The sequence below is a fragment of the Euleptes europaea genome, chromosome 5 (genome assembly GCF_029931775.1).
Source record: "Euleptes europaea isolate rEulEur1 chromosome 5, rEulEur1.hap1, whole genome shotgun sequence".
NCBI classification, from domain to species: domain Eukaryota; kingdom Metazoa; phylum Chordata; class Lepidosauria; order Squamata; family Sphaerodactylidae; genus Euleptes; species Euleptes europaea.
In genome coordinates, this window is record NC_079316.1 from 10,256,624 (window position 1) to 10,273,206 (window position 16,583).

Below are 16,583 nucleotides of genomic sequence, written 5' to 3' on the forward strand. Positions count from 1 at the left end.
TCTCACCCAACCTGCTGCCCCATGGTGGGACCAGTTATACCTGAAGGACCATCTACTCCCATATGAACCTACCTGACCACTGTGGTCATCTGCGGAAGCCCTGCTTTGGGTACCTTTGCCTTCTGAATGTATAGGGTTGCCAACTTCCAGATACTAGCGGGAGATCTCCTGCTATTGCAACTGATCTCCAGCCGATAGAGATCGGTTCCCCTGGAGAAAATGGCCACTTTGGCAACTGGACTGTATGGCATTAAAGTCCCTCCCCAAACCCCACCCTCCTCAGGCTCCACCCTGAAAACCAAACCCCACCCTCCTCAGGCTCCACCCTGGAACTCTTTACCCAGGGAGATTCGTCTGTCCTTTTATGTTGCTGTCTTCCACCAGCAGGTAAAGACTTGCATTCCTTCAGTGATCCCTCTTTCCTCCCCAGTGTTTCCACTATTGTTTTATATCTTTTGTATCTTATTTTAAGCTCTGGTTTAAAATTGTTTTAATGACGTATTTGTGGCCTGGTTTCAGTGACTTTTAAGATGAGGTTTTAATTTGGTTAGCTGCCTTGGTGGCCCTATGACGGCTGAAAGCCGGGGTAAAAATCTTGTTAATAATAAAATAAAAATAATATTAACTGGAGTTGAACACATGAAGCTGCCTTATACTGAATCAGATCCTTGGTCCCCAAAATCTCCAGGTATTTCCCAATCCGGAGCTGGCAACCCTACTGAGACTTCTCTGAAAATCCTGGAGATCCACTGCCAGTTGGAATAAACAGTGCTGTAGTCCTGGACTAAATAGACCGATGGTCTGTCTGTGTACTAGGGTTGCCAGGTCCCCCCTCTCCTCCAGCAAGAGATTTTTGGGGTGGGGATCGCACACGAGCGATGCGATCCCGTCACTTCCAGTTTACTTCCAAAAGTGCCACAGTGCAACGGGACAATTCACCACTTCTTTTTTTCACGCAGTGTCTGATAGCTTCTTGTCCCTAGCAGAAAGTAGTCGATTACAAAATGCAAACAATTCACAGAAGGCATTCAGGCTTTTCCTGATGCAAAATTTGAGTTGGCTTTCCACAGAATGTCTGTTTTGGCACAGTTAACAGAAGTCTTTGGGGAGGGGAATCCTGTGTGATAATCTGTTTGCCCGGCACTACTTCTTGTAACCCTTGAACCTCTCACGTCTGCAGGAGAACCTCAGATTGGCCTGTGAACACATTCAGAAGCTACGGGCTGACATGGGCGGAACCAACTTCCTTGGTGCACTGTCGTGGATCGTGGGGCAGCCTCTTCACCGCGGGTATCCACGCCAGCTCTTTGTCTTCACAGACGCCAGCGTGAGCAACACAGGCAAAGTCATTGAGCTGGTCAGGAGGCAGGCAAGCACTGTCAGGTATGGAAGAAGAAGAAGAGTTGGTCTTTATATTCCGACTTTATCACTTAAGGAAGAATCAAACCAGTTTACAGTCACCTTCCCTTCCCCTCCCCACAACAGACACCCTGTGAGGTAGGTGGGACTGAGAGAGCTCTAAGAGAACTGTGACTAGCCCAAGGTCACCCAGCTGGCTTTATGTGGAGGAACAAATCCAGCTCACCAGATTAGCCTCCGCCGCTCATGTGGAGGAGTGGGGAATCGAACCCAGTTCTCCAGATCAGAGTCCACTTCTCCAAACCACTATACCATGCTGGCTCTCTCTGCGTAAGAACAGTGGTGAGAACAGTTAATAGGGAATAGGCTTTTTCTCTTGAAGGGGCACGATTCCACCTTGGTGTGCAAGAGGTCCTGTTTGTGGGCATGTTGCTCTTACTCTTCAAATAAGAGTGAAACCCAGTACATGAGAATGCTGATTCTGAATTCAAATTTCAGCTAAATTAGAAATTCTTCATTTTATTGCAGACAGAAGCTCTGACAGGCAAAAAAACAAAACAAAAAAACAGCCATTCTTATCATCTAAATAATATTTTCAATATTTTCAATATTTTCAAATGTTCAGAGCAGTACATATATAAGGTTTTGGTACTGACCTTCAAAGCCCTAAATGGTCTGGGACCATCGTACCTGCAGGACCCCCTCTCCTGACACACACACACACCACCGAGAGCATTTTGCTCAGCAGGAGACAACCTACTGGTGATCCCTGGCCTGAAAAGTATCCGGCTGTCCTCGGCCAGGGCCTTTTTGGCTCTAGCCCCCGCCTGGTGGAACGCCACCACAATAGGGTTGCACTGTTTATAATGGTTTATAATCTTACTTGGAAACATGATTGTGGACTGTGGTCGATACTGCTGTGTATAGTGTACTGTAAGTAGGATCCTACTGTGCGATTTTTGCTCCGCTTAATGTGTCATGTTAATACTTTTGCTTTGCTTAAGTTCTGTTTTTCGACTTCTGGTTGGTTCCGGATTTCTACAACCCAAATCCTATTTCATTGTTTGTTGAATTTTGCATCCTGCTGATTGTATTGACTCACTCTGTGTAATCCGCCTGGTATCCCAGGGAGAAAGGTGGACTACAAATAATGTAAATAAATAAAACAGCTTTTGTAGAGATTAATGAGATCAAAAGTTTGTTCGCTTGTAGCTCAGCACAGTGACATGATAGCGCAGTTCCCAATAAAACTTTGGAATGGAATGGAATCTGCCCTGAAACAGGACTCAGTGTGAAGCTCCGGTATTCCTTTCCCACAGGTGTTTCACCTTTGGTCTGGGAAGTGGTGCCTGCCGTCGGCTCCTACGGGGAATGGCTAAGGTGAGCAGAGGTCAAGCTGAATTCCTGAGCCCAGGTGAAAGGCTACAGCCTAAGGTATGTGCTGTTCTTCATTGTCAATACTTCAGAGTTTGGGTTCAGAACCACTAATCTTAGTGGGCAGATAACATCTTGGCTACTGAGGTGATGTCCACATGAGTGTTTTTAATGTCAGTTTTTAATGTCAAATTTACATCCATTTATTCTTTTGTGTCGGGACTGACCTGTTTGTCTATTGTAGAGAGAGCCAGCATGGTGAAGTGGTTAAGAGCAGTGGTTTAGAGCGGTGGTACTCTGATCTAGAGAACCAGGTTTGATTCCCCAGTCCTCCACATGAGCGGCGGAGGTTAATCTGGTGAACTAGATTTGTTTCCCCACTTCTACACATGAAGCCAGCTGGGTGTCCTTGGGCTAGTCACAGTTCTCTCTGAACTCTCTCAGCCCCACCTACCTCTCAGGGTGTCTGTTGTGGGGAGGGGAAGGTGATTGTAAGCAGGTTTGAGTCTTCCTTAAGTGGTAGAGAAAGTCAGCATATAAAACCTCCTCCTCCTCTTCTTCTCCTTCTTCTGGCATTGCAGATATTAATGACATATATAATGTATATATCACACCTTCTTACTGGGATACAAACTCTCAGACATTTCTGTTCCTACTCATATCTGATGAAGGGTGCTTTGACTCTCAAAAGCTTATAGCTTGAAAATCTTGTTGGTCTCTAAGGTGCTACTGGACTCGAATCTAGCTCTAAATAATAATACGGTGATGAGAAATTAGAGCCGAGCGATAAATGTCTCCCATATCCCCCCCCCCAGCTGATGAAGTCTTTGAAGAAAGCCATTGAGCCAGCTGTGAGTGACATCACGATCGACTGGTATGTGCCAGACACCATGGAGGCCCTGTTGTCACCCAATGAGATCGCGGCCTTGTATCCTGGAGACCGGCTCATCAGCTACTGCACTCTGTACCACATTGCCAGCTTCCGGGACAAGAAGGCAAGAACTGAGCATCCATTCAGGCGGGTTCCCATTAAATGACGCCCTTCTGATAAGAAACCAAGCCGTCAGGCAGAAGAATTTGTAGAATCATAGAATCATAGAGTTGGAAGGGACCACCAGGGTCATCTAGTCCAACCCCCTGCACAATGCAGGAAATTCACCACTACCCCCCATGCCCCCAGCGACCCCTACTCCATGCCCAGAAGATGGCCTAGATGCCCTCCCTCTCATGAGCTGGCTAAGGTCATAGAACCAGATTGCTGACAGATGGCCATCTAGCCTCTGCTTAAAAACCTCCAGGGAAGGAGAGCTCACCACCTCCCGAGGAAGCCTGTTCCACTGAGGAACCGCTGTAACTGTCAGAAAGTTCTTCCTACTGTTTAGACGGAAACTCTGTTTTTTATTGGTTTTTTAAATATGGGATACAGAAATTAAAAAAGGGATTTTGGGGGGAAGAAAAAAAGAAAAAAATCATACACGTAAGCAAGGTAAAACAACCACCTGAGGCATTATTATTAGAATCCCTGCTATTTTTACTACTAGGGTATTTTCTATCAGAGTTAAAAATTATTACTAAACAAAAATATAAATTCCACCTTTTTAGACCAGTTACTGTATTAGTTTAAACTTTAGATACAATATCATGTTATTTTTTTAAACAGTTCTACCTTTCAGCATCTGTATTTATACCTAACTATAACAAGAAGTACTGTTGGATATATCTCATACGTTATTTCAATTCAATTACATATCTTTGCTTACTTCATATATCCCATTTACCACTTGATAAATTGTCATTTTCATAATATGATATTTATGATATAGTATTATGTTTCCTCTTTTGATTTCCGTCTAAACATTAGGAAGGTTAGTATTGTGATGGAACGTCTGCATCCATTTACAAGGAGCACTGGTTGTTCCATGATGTGGTGGGTCAGGCACCTGGATGTTGCTGTTTTTCTCCTCCTCCATACGGCATCCATGGTGCAGGCTCTTGATGCCAATAGTAATATATTTTTTGTCCTTTCTGTCTCCCAGGGCAGAGAGCAGCTGTGCCGGAGCCTGTCCAAGGGCTCCACGGGCTCAGTGTTCCAGTCCCAGGAGGAGGCGATAGGTCAAGAAGCAGTCTACTTATACCCACCCGGGGAAAGCCAAGACATTTATAAAGCCCTTCATGAAATTTCCCGTGAGATATCCTTGGAGTTCTCCGCTGGGGGCACAGAAGAGTCGGTGAAGAGTGAGTAGAGTCACGAGAAGAGGACATTTAGTTGGAAGCGGGAAGCAACTTGTTTCGGCACTTTCCTTTGGGGCAGGGGTTCCCGACCTCTTTGAGCCTGTGGGCACCTTTGGAATTCCAAGAAGGGGTGGTGGGGACAACCAAAAAATGGATGCCGGGCCCCTCTTTGCCACCGGCGGGAGGTGGCAAAGAGGGTGGGATTTAGGGGTTGAGCCTGAGGAGGGCGGGGTTTAGGAAGGGGTAGGACTTCAATGTCCAATTGCCAAAGCAGCCATTTTCTCCAGGCGAACTGATCTCTATCAGCTGGAGATCAGTTGTAATAGCAGATCTCCAGCTAGTACCTGGAGGTTGGAAAACCTACTGCCGCAGGAGGTGGCGCCAACCACACACAGACCCAGAGGAAAACCAGCTGCAGGGAACAAGAAGAGCAATTTAAAAAAATACACTGGGAAAGGAGAACGAATAAAACCAACACTGTGGTGGCAGCTGCCACCAAAACTATGTAATTTTAATCCACACAACCAATCAGATCTGCAGTGGCCAGTCAGAACCCCTGCTAGCCAAGAGCCCCAGCAGCCCCACTCGCTTTCTAAAAACATTTGGTGGGTGATAGGAAAGTTATTGGTGAGCGCCATGGCAGACACAGGCACCACATTGGGGACTCCTACTTGGGGACTTGTTAGAGATAGACCAAGAATGTGCAAACTTTGTTCCAGGCCTGCTGCCAATAAATGACAAAAAGTTAATTCATAGAATCATAGAGTTGGAAGGGGCCATCCAGGCCATCTAGTCCAACCCCCTGCTTAATGCAGGATCAGCCTAGACTAGAGCATCCCTGACAAGCGATTGTCCAGCCTCTGCTTAAAGACTGCCAGTAAGGGGGAGCTCATCACCTCTCTAGGGAACTGATTCCACTGTCGAACAACTTTTACTGTAAAAAAAATAAAACCCTATTAGCCAGATGGTACCTTTCCTCCCACAATTTAAACCCATTATTGCGAATCCTATCTTCTGCTGCCAACAGGAACCTTCTCTAAGTGACAGTCTTTTAAATACTTAAAGAGAGCAATCCTGTCCCCCCTCAACCTCTGCTTCTCCATACTAAACATTCCCAACTCCCTCGGCCTTTCCTCGTAGGGCTTGGTCTCCAGGCCCCTGATCATCCTCGTCGCTCTCCTCTGCACCCGCTCCATTCTGTCCCCATCCTTTTGAAGTGAGGCCTCCAGAACTGCACACAATCCTCCAGGCGCAGCCTGACCCAAAGTCGTGTGCAGTGGGACTATGACATCTTGCGATTTGGATATTATGCCTCTATTGATGCACCCCAAGATCACATTAGCTTTTTTTTTGTCGCTGCATCACACTGGCTGCTCATATTTAACTCACTGTCCACCTGTACCCCAAGATCCTGTTCACACACAGTGCTGCCCAGACGTGTATTCCCCCATTAAGCAATGGGGAGTCTTAGCTCATTGTCTGAGAACTCCTCAGCAAGTTGGGGGCCCTCGATTCAGTTCCTGGCATTTCTGGTGGATGTAGGGGGTGTGGCTAAGCAGTGCAGTGCGCCGGAAATCTCAGAAGCTCCCTTTTCTCATGTCATCCTTCCTCTGGCCAGACCCTTTCCCTAACAGGTGTGTGTGTGCGGGGGCGGGGGATCTCATTTCAGGCGGAGACATCTGGAAGCGAATTTACCAGCCCTCCTACATCCAAGAACAGTACGTGCTCACCCACTGCTCCGTCAGCACCGACCGCAGCCAGGGCTTGCTCTCCCACAGCTCCACCAGCAGTGAGTCCACTGGCTCCAGGGATGTGCCCCCCGAGGGAGGCTCCTCAGCCCAGGCCCTGGAAGGCTGCTCTCAGCAAGGCCAGAAGAGTGTCTTCCTCTGCAATTCCTCCACCAAGTCTGCTCCCATTGCGCAGGCTCAGCAGGGGGCTGGGAATAAGGTGAGGCGCATGAAAGCAACCCCTCATCCCCTTTACTCTGCTCTGGTTAGAGTTCACCTGGAGTACTGTGTTCAGTTTCGGGCACCGCAATTTAAGAAGGATGTAGACAAGCTGGAACGTGTCCAGAGGAGGGCAACAAAGATGGTGAGGGGTCTGGAGGCCGTCCTATGAGGAAAGGCTTGGGGGTGGTGTAATGTGCAATCAGGAGCTGAGAGAGCACTCTAGACTGTTCTTAGGGGAAGAAATACAATAGGTCCAGCACTGCGTTTGTTGTAAAAGAAGGTACTCTTATTAAGAACTTAAGAAAGGCCCTGCTGGATCAGACCCAGGCCCATCAAGTCCAGCAGTCGGTTCCCACAGTGGCCAACCATGTGCCTCTAGGAAGCCACAAACAAGACGACTGCAGCAGTACCATCCTGCCTGTGTTCCACAGCACCTGATAGCGGTCTTAGAAATGGCTTCCAGGTATTTCCCCAGCCTCAGTCTTCTTTCCTGTCCCTCCATTTAGGTATCAGTGGCCCTGAGTTCTGAAGAGCTGGTTCGAAGGAATAAAGTGCTCGCCCGAGCTGCCCTCTCTGGCCGCAGCTTCTCGTCCCCACATGGCGAACTGGATGCCCATCGACTGCGCCGGGCTCTGGAGAAAGTCTCCCAGAAGAGGAACCGGTCCCTGGAAGGGAAACTAGATGAAATTGGGCCTGAGCTGCAGAAGATGCGGAAGAGCATTGGGGATTCCAGTGAGTAGGGTTGGCAGCTCTGGGTTGGGAATTACCTGGATATTTTTTGGGGGGTGGAGCCTCAGGAGGGCAGGGTTTGCAGAGGGGAGGGACTTCCGCAGGGTGTAATGCCATAGAGTCCACCTTCCAAAGCAGCTGTTTTGTCCAGGGGAACTGATCTCTACTGCCTGGAGATCAGTTGTAATAGCGGGAGATCTCCAGCCACCACGTGGAGGTTGGCAGCCTTACCAGCAAGTGATGTGGGGAGGGGAATGTTGGGGGTGGAGAAGTGGTAGGAGATAACTTCTCCTGCTAGGAGAAGTTATGAGATAAATCAGCTGCTCTGAGCCCGACTCTGTCAGGGAGAGCGGGATAGAAGAATAAGAACTAATAAATAAATAAACCGGGAATAGCTGAGCCTTACTGATGAGGAGAATACAGGTGTCCATTTATTTCATCGATGGCCACATAAATTTGTGGTGGGCTCCTTACAGCCATCCAGAGAACTGCTCAATGGTTTTATCGAGCCAAGAAGTGAAATAAATCTTATTTCCACTGCATAGGGTTGCCAGGTCCCTCTTCGCCATCGGCTGGAGGTTTTTGGGGTGGAGCCTGAGGAGGACAGGGATTGGGGAGGGGAGGGACTTCAGTGCCACAGAGTCCAATTGCCAAAGCAGCCATTTTCTCCAGGTGAACTGATCTCTATCGGCTGGAGATCAGTTGTGATAGCAGGAGATCTCCAGCTAGTACCTGGAGGTTGGCAACCCTACCACTGCAGCCAATCAGAGCATGAGGTAGTGCAGATGTAGTAAAATGTACCTCCTTCCTTGAATGTATACTATGAGCAACCGGTTTCCCTACACCAGGGGCGTCAAACATACGGCCCACAGGCTGGATCCGGCCCCTTGAGAGCTCTTATCTGGCCCGCCGGCCTGCCAAGGCAACCATCCCTCGCCCCTGATCTGGGCTGGTGAGGCATGGCCCACCCCGACCAAGTGACATCAATGTCATATCCGGCCCTTGTAACAAATGAGTTCGATACCCCTGCCCTACATGGTTGCAAAAGCCTCATGACGAATTTACAAGTGGCCAGTAGGTAGGGTTGCCAGGTCCCTCTTTGCCACTGGCGGGAGGTTTTTGGAGTGGAGCCTGAGAAGGGTGGGGTTTGGGGAGGGGAGGGACTTCAGTGCCATAGAGTCCAATTGCCAAAGCATCCATTTTCTCTGGGTGAACTGATTTCTATTGGCTGGAGATCAGTTGTAATAGCAGGAGAACTCCAGCCGCCACCTGGAGGTTGGCAGCCCTACCAGTCATGAATGGTCATTGCGTTTTATTGTGCTCTCTTATGGATTCAACAGAGTGAAAGGTTTTGCAGGATCTTTACAGTTGTGATAACTGAATGCAAACCCGGGGAGAGGTATACCTCTTGAGCATCAGGTGCAAGGAATAACCAGCAAGGATGCCCCCCTCCAGAAACATTTGGGTGAGCCCAGGTTGGATGCCATATAAACACAGGAAGCTGCTGTATATTAAATCACTCCACTCACCTGTCTACCTCAGTTTGGTCTATTCCAACCGACAATGGCTGTCTTGAAGCTCAGGATCCCAGTACATGCAGATCCTTGCCACTTCAGCACGCAAAGCATGTGCTCTCCCATTGAGGCATGGTCCCTTCCAATGCCTTTATAGTGTTCTCTGAGAGAGCATGATCATAAGAGGGAGGACAGGAAGAGTTGTGTCAGTGCTTGGCTCTCATGGCCCTTTCTTACATGCCCAGGGTAATGCTGATCACCACCTTGGGGTCAGGGAGCAATTTTCCTCCAGGACAGATTGTCTGGGGATCCTGGAAGTTTTTTGCCATCTTTTGGGCATGGAGCAGGGGTCTCTGGGGGTGGGGTAGGAGGCAGTTCTGAATTTCCTGCATTGTGCAGGGGGTTGGACTAGATCAGGGCTTCTTAAACTTTTTCCACTTGCCATCTCTTTTCACTCAAGAAATTTTTACGCAACCCTGGGTATATAGGCATATAAAATAGGTATACAAATCAAACATTTACTGATAATAAATAATAAAGAAATTTATTTTCAAATAATTCTTTGGTATATATATAATTTTACCATTTATTAATGGTGAAAGCAAATTTGCATACTAGCTTGCATACTGCCAAATTTTTCATTACCCCCACATTCAGTTACACGACCCCATATGGGGTCACAACCAACAGTTTAAGAAGCTGTGGACTCGATGACCCTGGAGATCCCTTCCAACTCTTATGTTTCTCTGACCTTTTCCCCACCTCCCTGTGCCTTTGCTGTCTCCTAGGCTCTGAACTGGATAACTGGGTTTGATTCCCCACTCCTCCACCTGAGCAGCGGACACTAATCTGGTGAACTGGATTTGTTTCCCTGCTCCTCTACATGAAGCCAGCTGGGTGACCTTGGGCTAGTCACAGCTCTCTTAGAGCTCTCTCAGTCCCGCCTACCTCACAGGGTGTCTGTTGTGGGAAGGGAAGGCGATTGTAAGCCGGTTTGATTCTTCCTTAAGTGGTAGAGAAAGTCACATGAACACATGGTGCTGCCTTATACTGAATCAGGCCGTCAAGATCCATCAAAGTCAGTATTGTCCACTCAGACCAGCAGCGACTCTCCAGGGTCTCAGGCTGAGGTCTTTGTCATCACCTACTTGCCTAGTCCGTTTAACTGAAGATGCGGGGATTGAACCTGGGACCTTCTGCATGCCAAGCAGAAGCTCTACCACTGAGCCACAGCCCCTCCCCTCGGCATATAAAAACCAACTCTTCTTCTTCTCCTAGGCAACTTATTGTCCCCAGCCCACCTAGACTGGGACACCCTATTGGAGCCTCCATACCTTTTCAGCCCATCACCAGCAACCGAGCAAGGGGAGAGCGAAGGAAGCGCTTTGCCGTCCCTCCAGTGCCAGATTGTGATCCACGCCCTGAGCGCAGGGAAGCCAGTCTCCTGGGAACTGACTGCTGCCTTGGATTCCCTGCTTCTTTCCCGGAACAGCCAGGCCAAAGAGGAGTCCTCCAGGCAGTGCCAGCAAAGTAAAGCCTGGGACAAGTTGCTTCACCGCTTGACGGCAAACTCCGTCATCCGGGATAACGAGAACGTTGCCCAGAGGGAAGCCGAGCTGGAAAATGGTGAGCCTTGCCTTCACCGGGGAGTAGGGTTGCCAGCTCCGGGTTGGGAAATACCTGGAGATTTTGGGGGTGTAGCCTGAGGAGGGTGGGGTTTAAGAACATAAAAAAGTCCCTGCTGGATCAGACCAAGGCCCACCAAGTCCAGCCGTCTGCTCACACAGTGGTGGAGAGAAAGTGGGCATATAAAAACCAACTCTTCTTGTTCAGGTGTCTTTGGTGTCTCTGAATGGCAGTCATCTTTTTGGGGGGAGGGGAGAGAAGGAAAGGTTTGGAGTTTGTTATTTTATTCTGGTTTAATCGGAAATGTTTTAAACTATTATTGTAAGTTGCCTTGAACCATAAGAAAAGGTGGGATATAAATTGTTTTAATAAATAAATAACCATCAATGCTACCATCTCTCCCTGCCAGGTTTCTCACGGAGATTCCGCCTTAAGGCAATCCAGTCCAGCAAGGCTTGTAACACACCCTCTATTTATACCTCCATGGTGCCTGTGGATTCTTTCACTCAGGAAACCTTACCCTCAGCACTTGAGGTTCGCAGCATAGGTAAGGCTGTATCAACAGAAGTATAGTGTCCAGATCACGCTAAGTGATGATATCGCTTTACTCTGCTCTGGTTAGACCTCACCTAGAGTATGGTGTTCAGTTTTGGGCACTGCAACTGAAGAAGGATGTAGACAAGCTGGAACTTGTCCAGAGAAGGGCAACAAAGATGGTGAGGGGTCTGGAGACCAAGTCCTATGAGGAAAGGTTGAAGGAGCTGGGTATGTTTAGCCTGAAGAGGAGAAGACTGAGAGGGGGTATGAGAACCATCTTCAAGTACTTGAAGGTATTGGGGGATCGGGGCCCCAGTTCCTGTAAAGGGAACCCCGATATTTAATTTATCTGCTACCAAATCAGAGGGAATGGATCGTTCCTCTTGAACTATGAGAATTGAGATCACACACACGCACAAAAGAGGCAAGACGCATTTGTCTTGAAGTAAAACAATCTTTACTCTAACTCAGGGTAGGGAAAAAGTCACTGGGATACAAAACAAATAATATCTGTCTACATTCTATGTTTCCTATACTTGCCAAAAGCCTTTGGCAAGGCACTAAGCTTACTTACGAGTAGGCACCCTTAGCAAAAGGAGAGCCTCTCTCCATCCTGCCTGTTCAGCAGTCAAGCAAGAAGAAAGTGATCAACTACTTTCTCTTCTAACAAAGAAATCGAAAGCAGTTGAACATGCAAAGTAGTTGTATACGTGACCCTCGGGGCACGACTGCAATGGCCACTACACTGACCAAATGGTCAGTTACAATATTAACCCTTTAACTGTCTGACATGTAACAAAGCTCGCTCTCTAATACCCAACAATCCCCTTTTCGAGGTTTAGTTACATTCAGACATATAAACACAATGCATCACGTAAGTATTCAAACTGTTGTCTAGGCAGTGGCTTCGTCAGGATGTCGGCCACCATCTCTTTACTTTCACAGTACTTCACTACTACGAGACCTCTTTCTTGTTTGTCCTTTACTGAGTCCATTTTGAGTCGAAGAAGTCTCTTCCCTTTCTTAGAGTTCTCGCCATTCAGTAGTGCTATACACGATTGATTGTCCTCAAACATTGTAGCAGGTGTCAGTTCATCTAGTCCAAAGTCGCGTAGCAGTTCAATTATCTCTTCCAGCTCTGTACATGCGCACTTGGCTGCTATGCATTCTGCTTCAGTTGAAGATGTTGACACAACTTGCTGTTTCTGGCTGGTCCAGGAGATCAGGTTTTCTCCAAAGTAGAACAGATATCCACTTGTAGATTTGCTGTCTGTTCTAGTACCACCCAGACTAGCGTCCATGTATCCTATCAGTTTCAGCTCAGTATTTGGAGTTATCTTCAACTTCAAATCAATAGTTTTCTTTAAGTATTGTGTGAGGTGTTTGATTGCATTCCAATCATGTTCTGCAGGTGTGCTGGTCCTTCTACTTAGGATTCCAACTGCTGCACTTATATCCGGTCTACTAACGTTGCTCAAGTATAGAAGTTTTCCAATAGCTTCTCTGTACTTGTGATTGTTAGGCAATAGTTCACCTCCGTCTAGATCCATATATGAAGGGTCAAGTGGAGTGTTCTTGGTCTTGCACTCCTTCATATTCATGAATTGTAGAAATTCCAGTATCTTGTTCCTTTGATTGATTGAAAATCCATTGTCTTGGTTTCTTTCAATCTCCATTCCAAGATAGTTCTTTACTTCTCCAAGTAGTTTCACTTCTACTGATTCATTCAGTTTGTTTGCAATTTCCTTTGCAGCTTCTTCAGTGTCAGAACAAATCAGAAGATCATCTACAAAGGCCAAAACAAAGTCCCATCCATCATCTTTCTTCCTTCTGAATAAGCATTTCTCTATATTTCCTTGTTCAAAGCCTTGAGCTTTCAATAATGAGGTTAGTTTGTGGTTCCATGCTCTAGCTGACTGTTTGAGCCCATATAAAGTCTTTTCAAGTTTACAAACTTGATTTTTAGTATCACAGTCCTTTAATCCTGGTGGAAGTTCCATGTATATTTCTTCTGATAAGTCTCCATTCAGGAAAGCTGTTTTGACGTCGAGTTGCAGTACCACTTTATTCCTGGAGGCGGCTATACTCAGCAAAGTCCTTATAGCCGTGTGACTAATCACAGGTGCGTAGGTTTCTGTGTAGTCAGTTCCATACTTCTGGGTAAATCCTTTTGCAACTAGTCTTGCTTTGTATTTGTCAACAGTTCCATCAGAATTCTTCTTGACCTTGAACACCCATCTACATCCCACAGTCCTTTTGTTTGGTGGGAGTTTGGTTAGTTTCCAGGTATTATTCTTCTGCAGTGAGTCTAATTCTTCTTGAATTGCCTTCAGCCATCTTGACCGCTCCCCATCGGGCAACTTTTGTAGTTCGTCCCAACTTGAGGGTTCCACGTGGCTGTCAATTCTAGTGAAAAGACTCAGTTTCTCTGCTGGTATTCCTTTTGTAGTCCTTGTAGATCTCCTTAAGGTCTGAGAGGGTTCCGCTGTTCCATCAGCACCGGGATCAACCCCTTTTGAATCTGCAGTCTCTTGCTGTTCCGCAGGAGCAGGTGGATTGCAATCCCATGCTGTAAATGGAATCTCTATGGTTTCCTCTTCACAAACCTCTGGATCATCAAAGTTATTAATTTGTTGATTATTAATAACATTTCTTTCATCTATATATACTGCATTCAATATTTGTAAATTGTAAGTCTTAATGTCCATTATCCTGTATCCTTTTGAGAAAGGATGGTATCCCACAAGAATTCCAAGTTCTGTAGTAGGATCCATTTTTCCCCTTTTCTCCTTTGGGATGTATGCAAACACACGAGATCCAAATGCTTTCAAGTGTTTCAGACTAGGCTTCCTGCCATTCCATCCTTCATATGGAGTCATGTTGATAGCACTTGAAATTGTCCTGTTGTAAAGGTAAGCTGCTGTATTTATACATTCTCCCCAGCAGGGGTAAGGCAAGCCTGCCTGTAGCATTAAACATCTTGCACTTTCCATCAGAGTTCTGTTAAACCTTTCTGACAACCCATTGTTCCTAGGGGTATATGCAACTGAGGTTGCATGCTCTATTCCTTCAGATTCAAGAATTTCTTTCATTTCTTTATTAAGGTACTCACTTCCATTGTCAGTGAACAATAACTGTATACCTCTGTCATGTTTATTCTTCATCAGGGCAACATAAGCTTTAAACTTTTCAGCTACTTCAGTCTTTGATTTCAACAAATACACATATGCAAATCTTGAGGCGCTGTCTATGAAATGCAGAACATATTTTGCCCCTCCTGCTGAAGCCTTGAGTGGGCCAATCAAGTCTGAGTGCACTTCTTCCAAAATTTCTGCCTTAACACTGCTTGGCCTCTGCACGTGCTTAGGCGCTGTTCCCTTTCCTCTGAGACACACTTCACAACGTTCTTTGTCCTTAAAGCATTCCTTAACTGGCATTCCACAATCAATCAGCAGTTGCTTCACTGACTTAAAGTTTTTATGAGCTAGTTTCACGTGCCATTGGTACAAACAGTCCTTGTGGTTACAATCTGCAGCCTTCTGCTCTGCCAATCCTTTATTAAAAGCAACTAGGCATTTTGATTCTTCCTCAACATTATCTTCATTTCCATCAAAATCACTTTCATCAGAATCAACATTGCTCTCAAAATCACTACAAGCATATTCCTCCAATTGACTTGCAACATTCTCCAGGCAATAGTGCGAGCCTACTGATAGCACTGGGTATTCTCTTCCTTTAGAATCAAATAAGCGACATTTGTCCCTTTTTATAGACACTTCAAAGTCTGCATCCACTAGTTTATTCACGGACAATAAATTTTCATCTGAATTAGGCATTAGGAATACGTCTTGTAAGGTTAAATGCATTACATTTCCACAATAGCTTTGAATTGCAATAGAAACTTCTCCTTTCTGAGTGCATAGAAATCTTTCTCCACAAGCCATAACTAATGTTTCATCACAAGGCTCTAGAAAGTCAAAAGCTGATCTCAAGCCAGACACATGTACATCTGCACCACTGTCCAGAACAAATGTATTTACACGCCTTAAATAATCTTTGGTTGAAGCTGTATTCGAGACTAGATAAGCCTTTGGGTGACTGTGCCATCTGGGCTTCCCTTGGCTTGTACTTGGGCTCCCTCTTGTGGACGATTGGGGCTGTTGCCTCCCATTTCCATCCCTCTCCCTTTGTGAGGATTTGGCGGGCTTTTCTTCCCGGCGAGAGGGGGGGGGGAATTTCTCCCTTTGTTTCACGTCTCTCACATTGAAACGACCGGTGACCATGCCTTCCACACAAGAAGCATCTGATTGTGGATTTGTCATTTACACGCAGTACAGACACTCCACGAGATAATTCCCTCTCTTGGCTCCTGTCTGCTTCAAACTGTTTAAGTGCAGTCACCAGCTTAGTAAGGGTTAAGTCCTCTCTACCCAAAAGATTCCTTTTTTCAGCGTTATATTTAAAATGCAAACTTCCCAGAAATAGTACAAGAAACTCTTCTTCACCGATTTCCCCTCCTACAGCCTTCAACTCTGATTCCATATCTTGCATTTTCTTAAGGTGTTGCAAGAGGGTCATATCTCCAGACATTTTATTTGCATACAGTCTAGTTTTTAAAATCATTTTCTGGGTTTTTGACACAGTTCCAAATTTCTCATTGAGTGCATTTAGCATTTTCCTGGCGCTATCATTATTCAAAATTATTGCAGTTTCTTCCGGATTAATCGCATTGGAAATCAAATTCATTGCCTGGGCATCTGCAATCTTAAATTTCTTAAGGGCTTCTCTATCTGTGTCAGCTGGCGGGTCTTCATTCAAAACGTGATTCACCCCAATTGCTGTTAAAGCATTTTCCACCATTCTCTTCCATACTGGAAAGGAGGCTTGGGTGATATGGGGGACAGAAACGGATTGGGGTTGTTTTGAATTCCTTATACTTTCCTTATCGTTGCTCATTCCAGCGGCTCAGGGCTGCTTTCTTCCTCACAGGATTCAAGCGCGGCGCGCGGGGTTAAGTTTCCTGCCGTCCTTTGCAGACCAGGCTGCTGGCTCCGTCACAGGAAAATTCCCTCTGGGCGTTTGTAAATCCTTTCGTCTCCAGTGAAGATCCCAAAAGCAAAAAAAAAGGAGTGCGGTGTGATCCTATCTCAATAGCCAAAATAAAAACCAAGCGTACTCAGCTACCACTTATTGGGGGATCGGGGCCCCAGTTCCTGTAAAGGGAACCCCGATATTTAATTTATCTGCTACCAAATCAGAGGGA

The 16,583-nt window shown here is 46.3% G+C and overlaps 1 protein-coding gene across 1 annotated transcript in view; it reads left to right on the plus strand.

The window, feature by feature from the left end:
• VWA5B2 (von Willebrand factor A domain containing 5B2) overlaps positions 1-16,583 on the plus strand; it is a 69,138-nt gene that overhangs the window by 44,587 nt on the left and 7,968 nt on the right. Inside the window, exons 10-17 of the mRNA XM_056849991.1 lie at positions 1,181-1,383; positions 2,679-2,793; positions 3,549-3,728; positions 4,770-4,968; positions 6,635-6,912; positions 7,421-7,646; positions 10,436-10,783; positions 11,193-11,330. Coding sequence (XP_056705969.1) covers positions 1,181-1,383; positions 2,679-2,793; positions 3,549-3,728; positions 4,770-4,968; positions 6,635-6,912; positions 7,421-7,646; positions 10,436-10,783; positions 11,193-11,330 — 1,687 coding nt within the window. The remainder of the gene's footprint in view (positions 1-1,180; positions 1,384-2,678; positions 2,794-3,548; positions 3,729-4,769; positions 4,969-6,634; positions 6,913-7,420; positions 7,647-10,435; positions 10,784-11,192; positions 11,331-16,583) is intronic.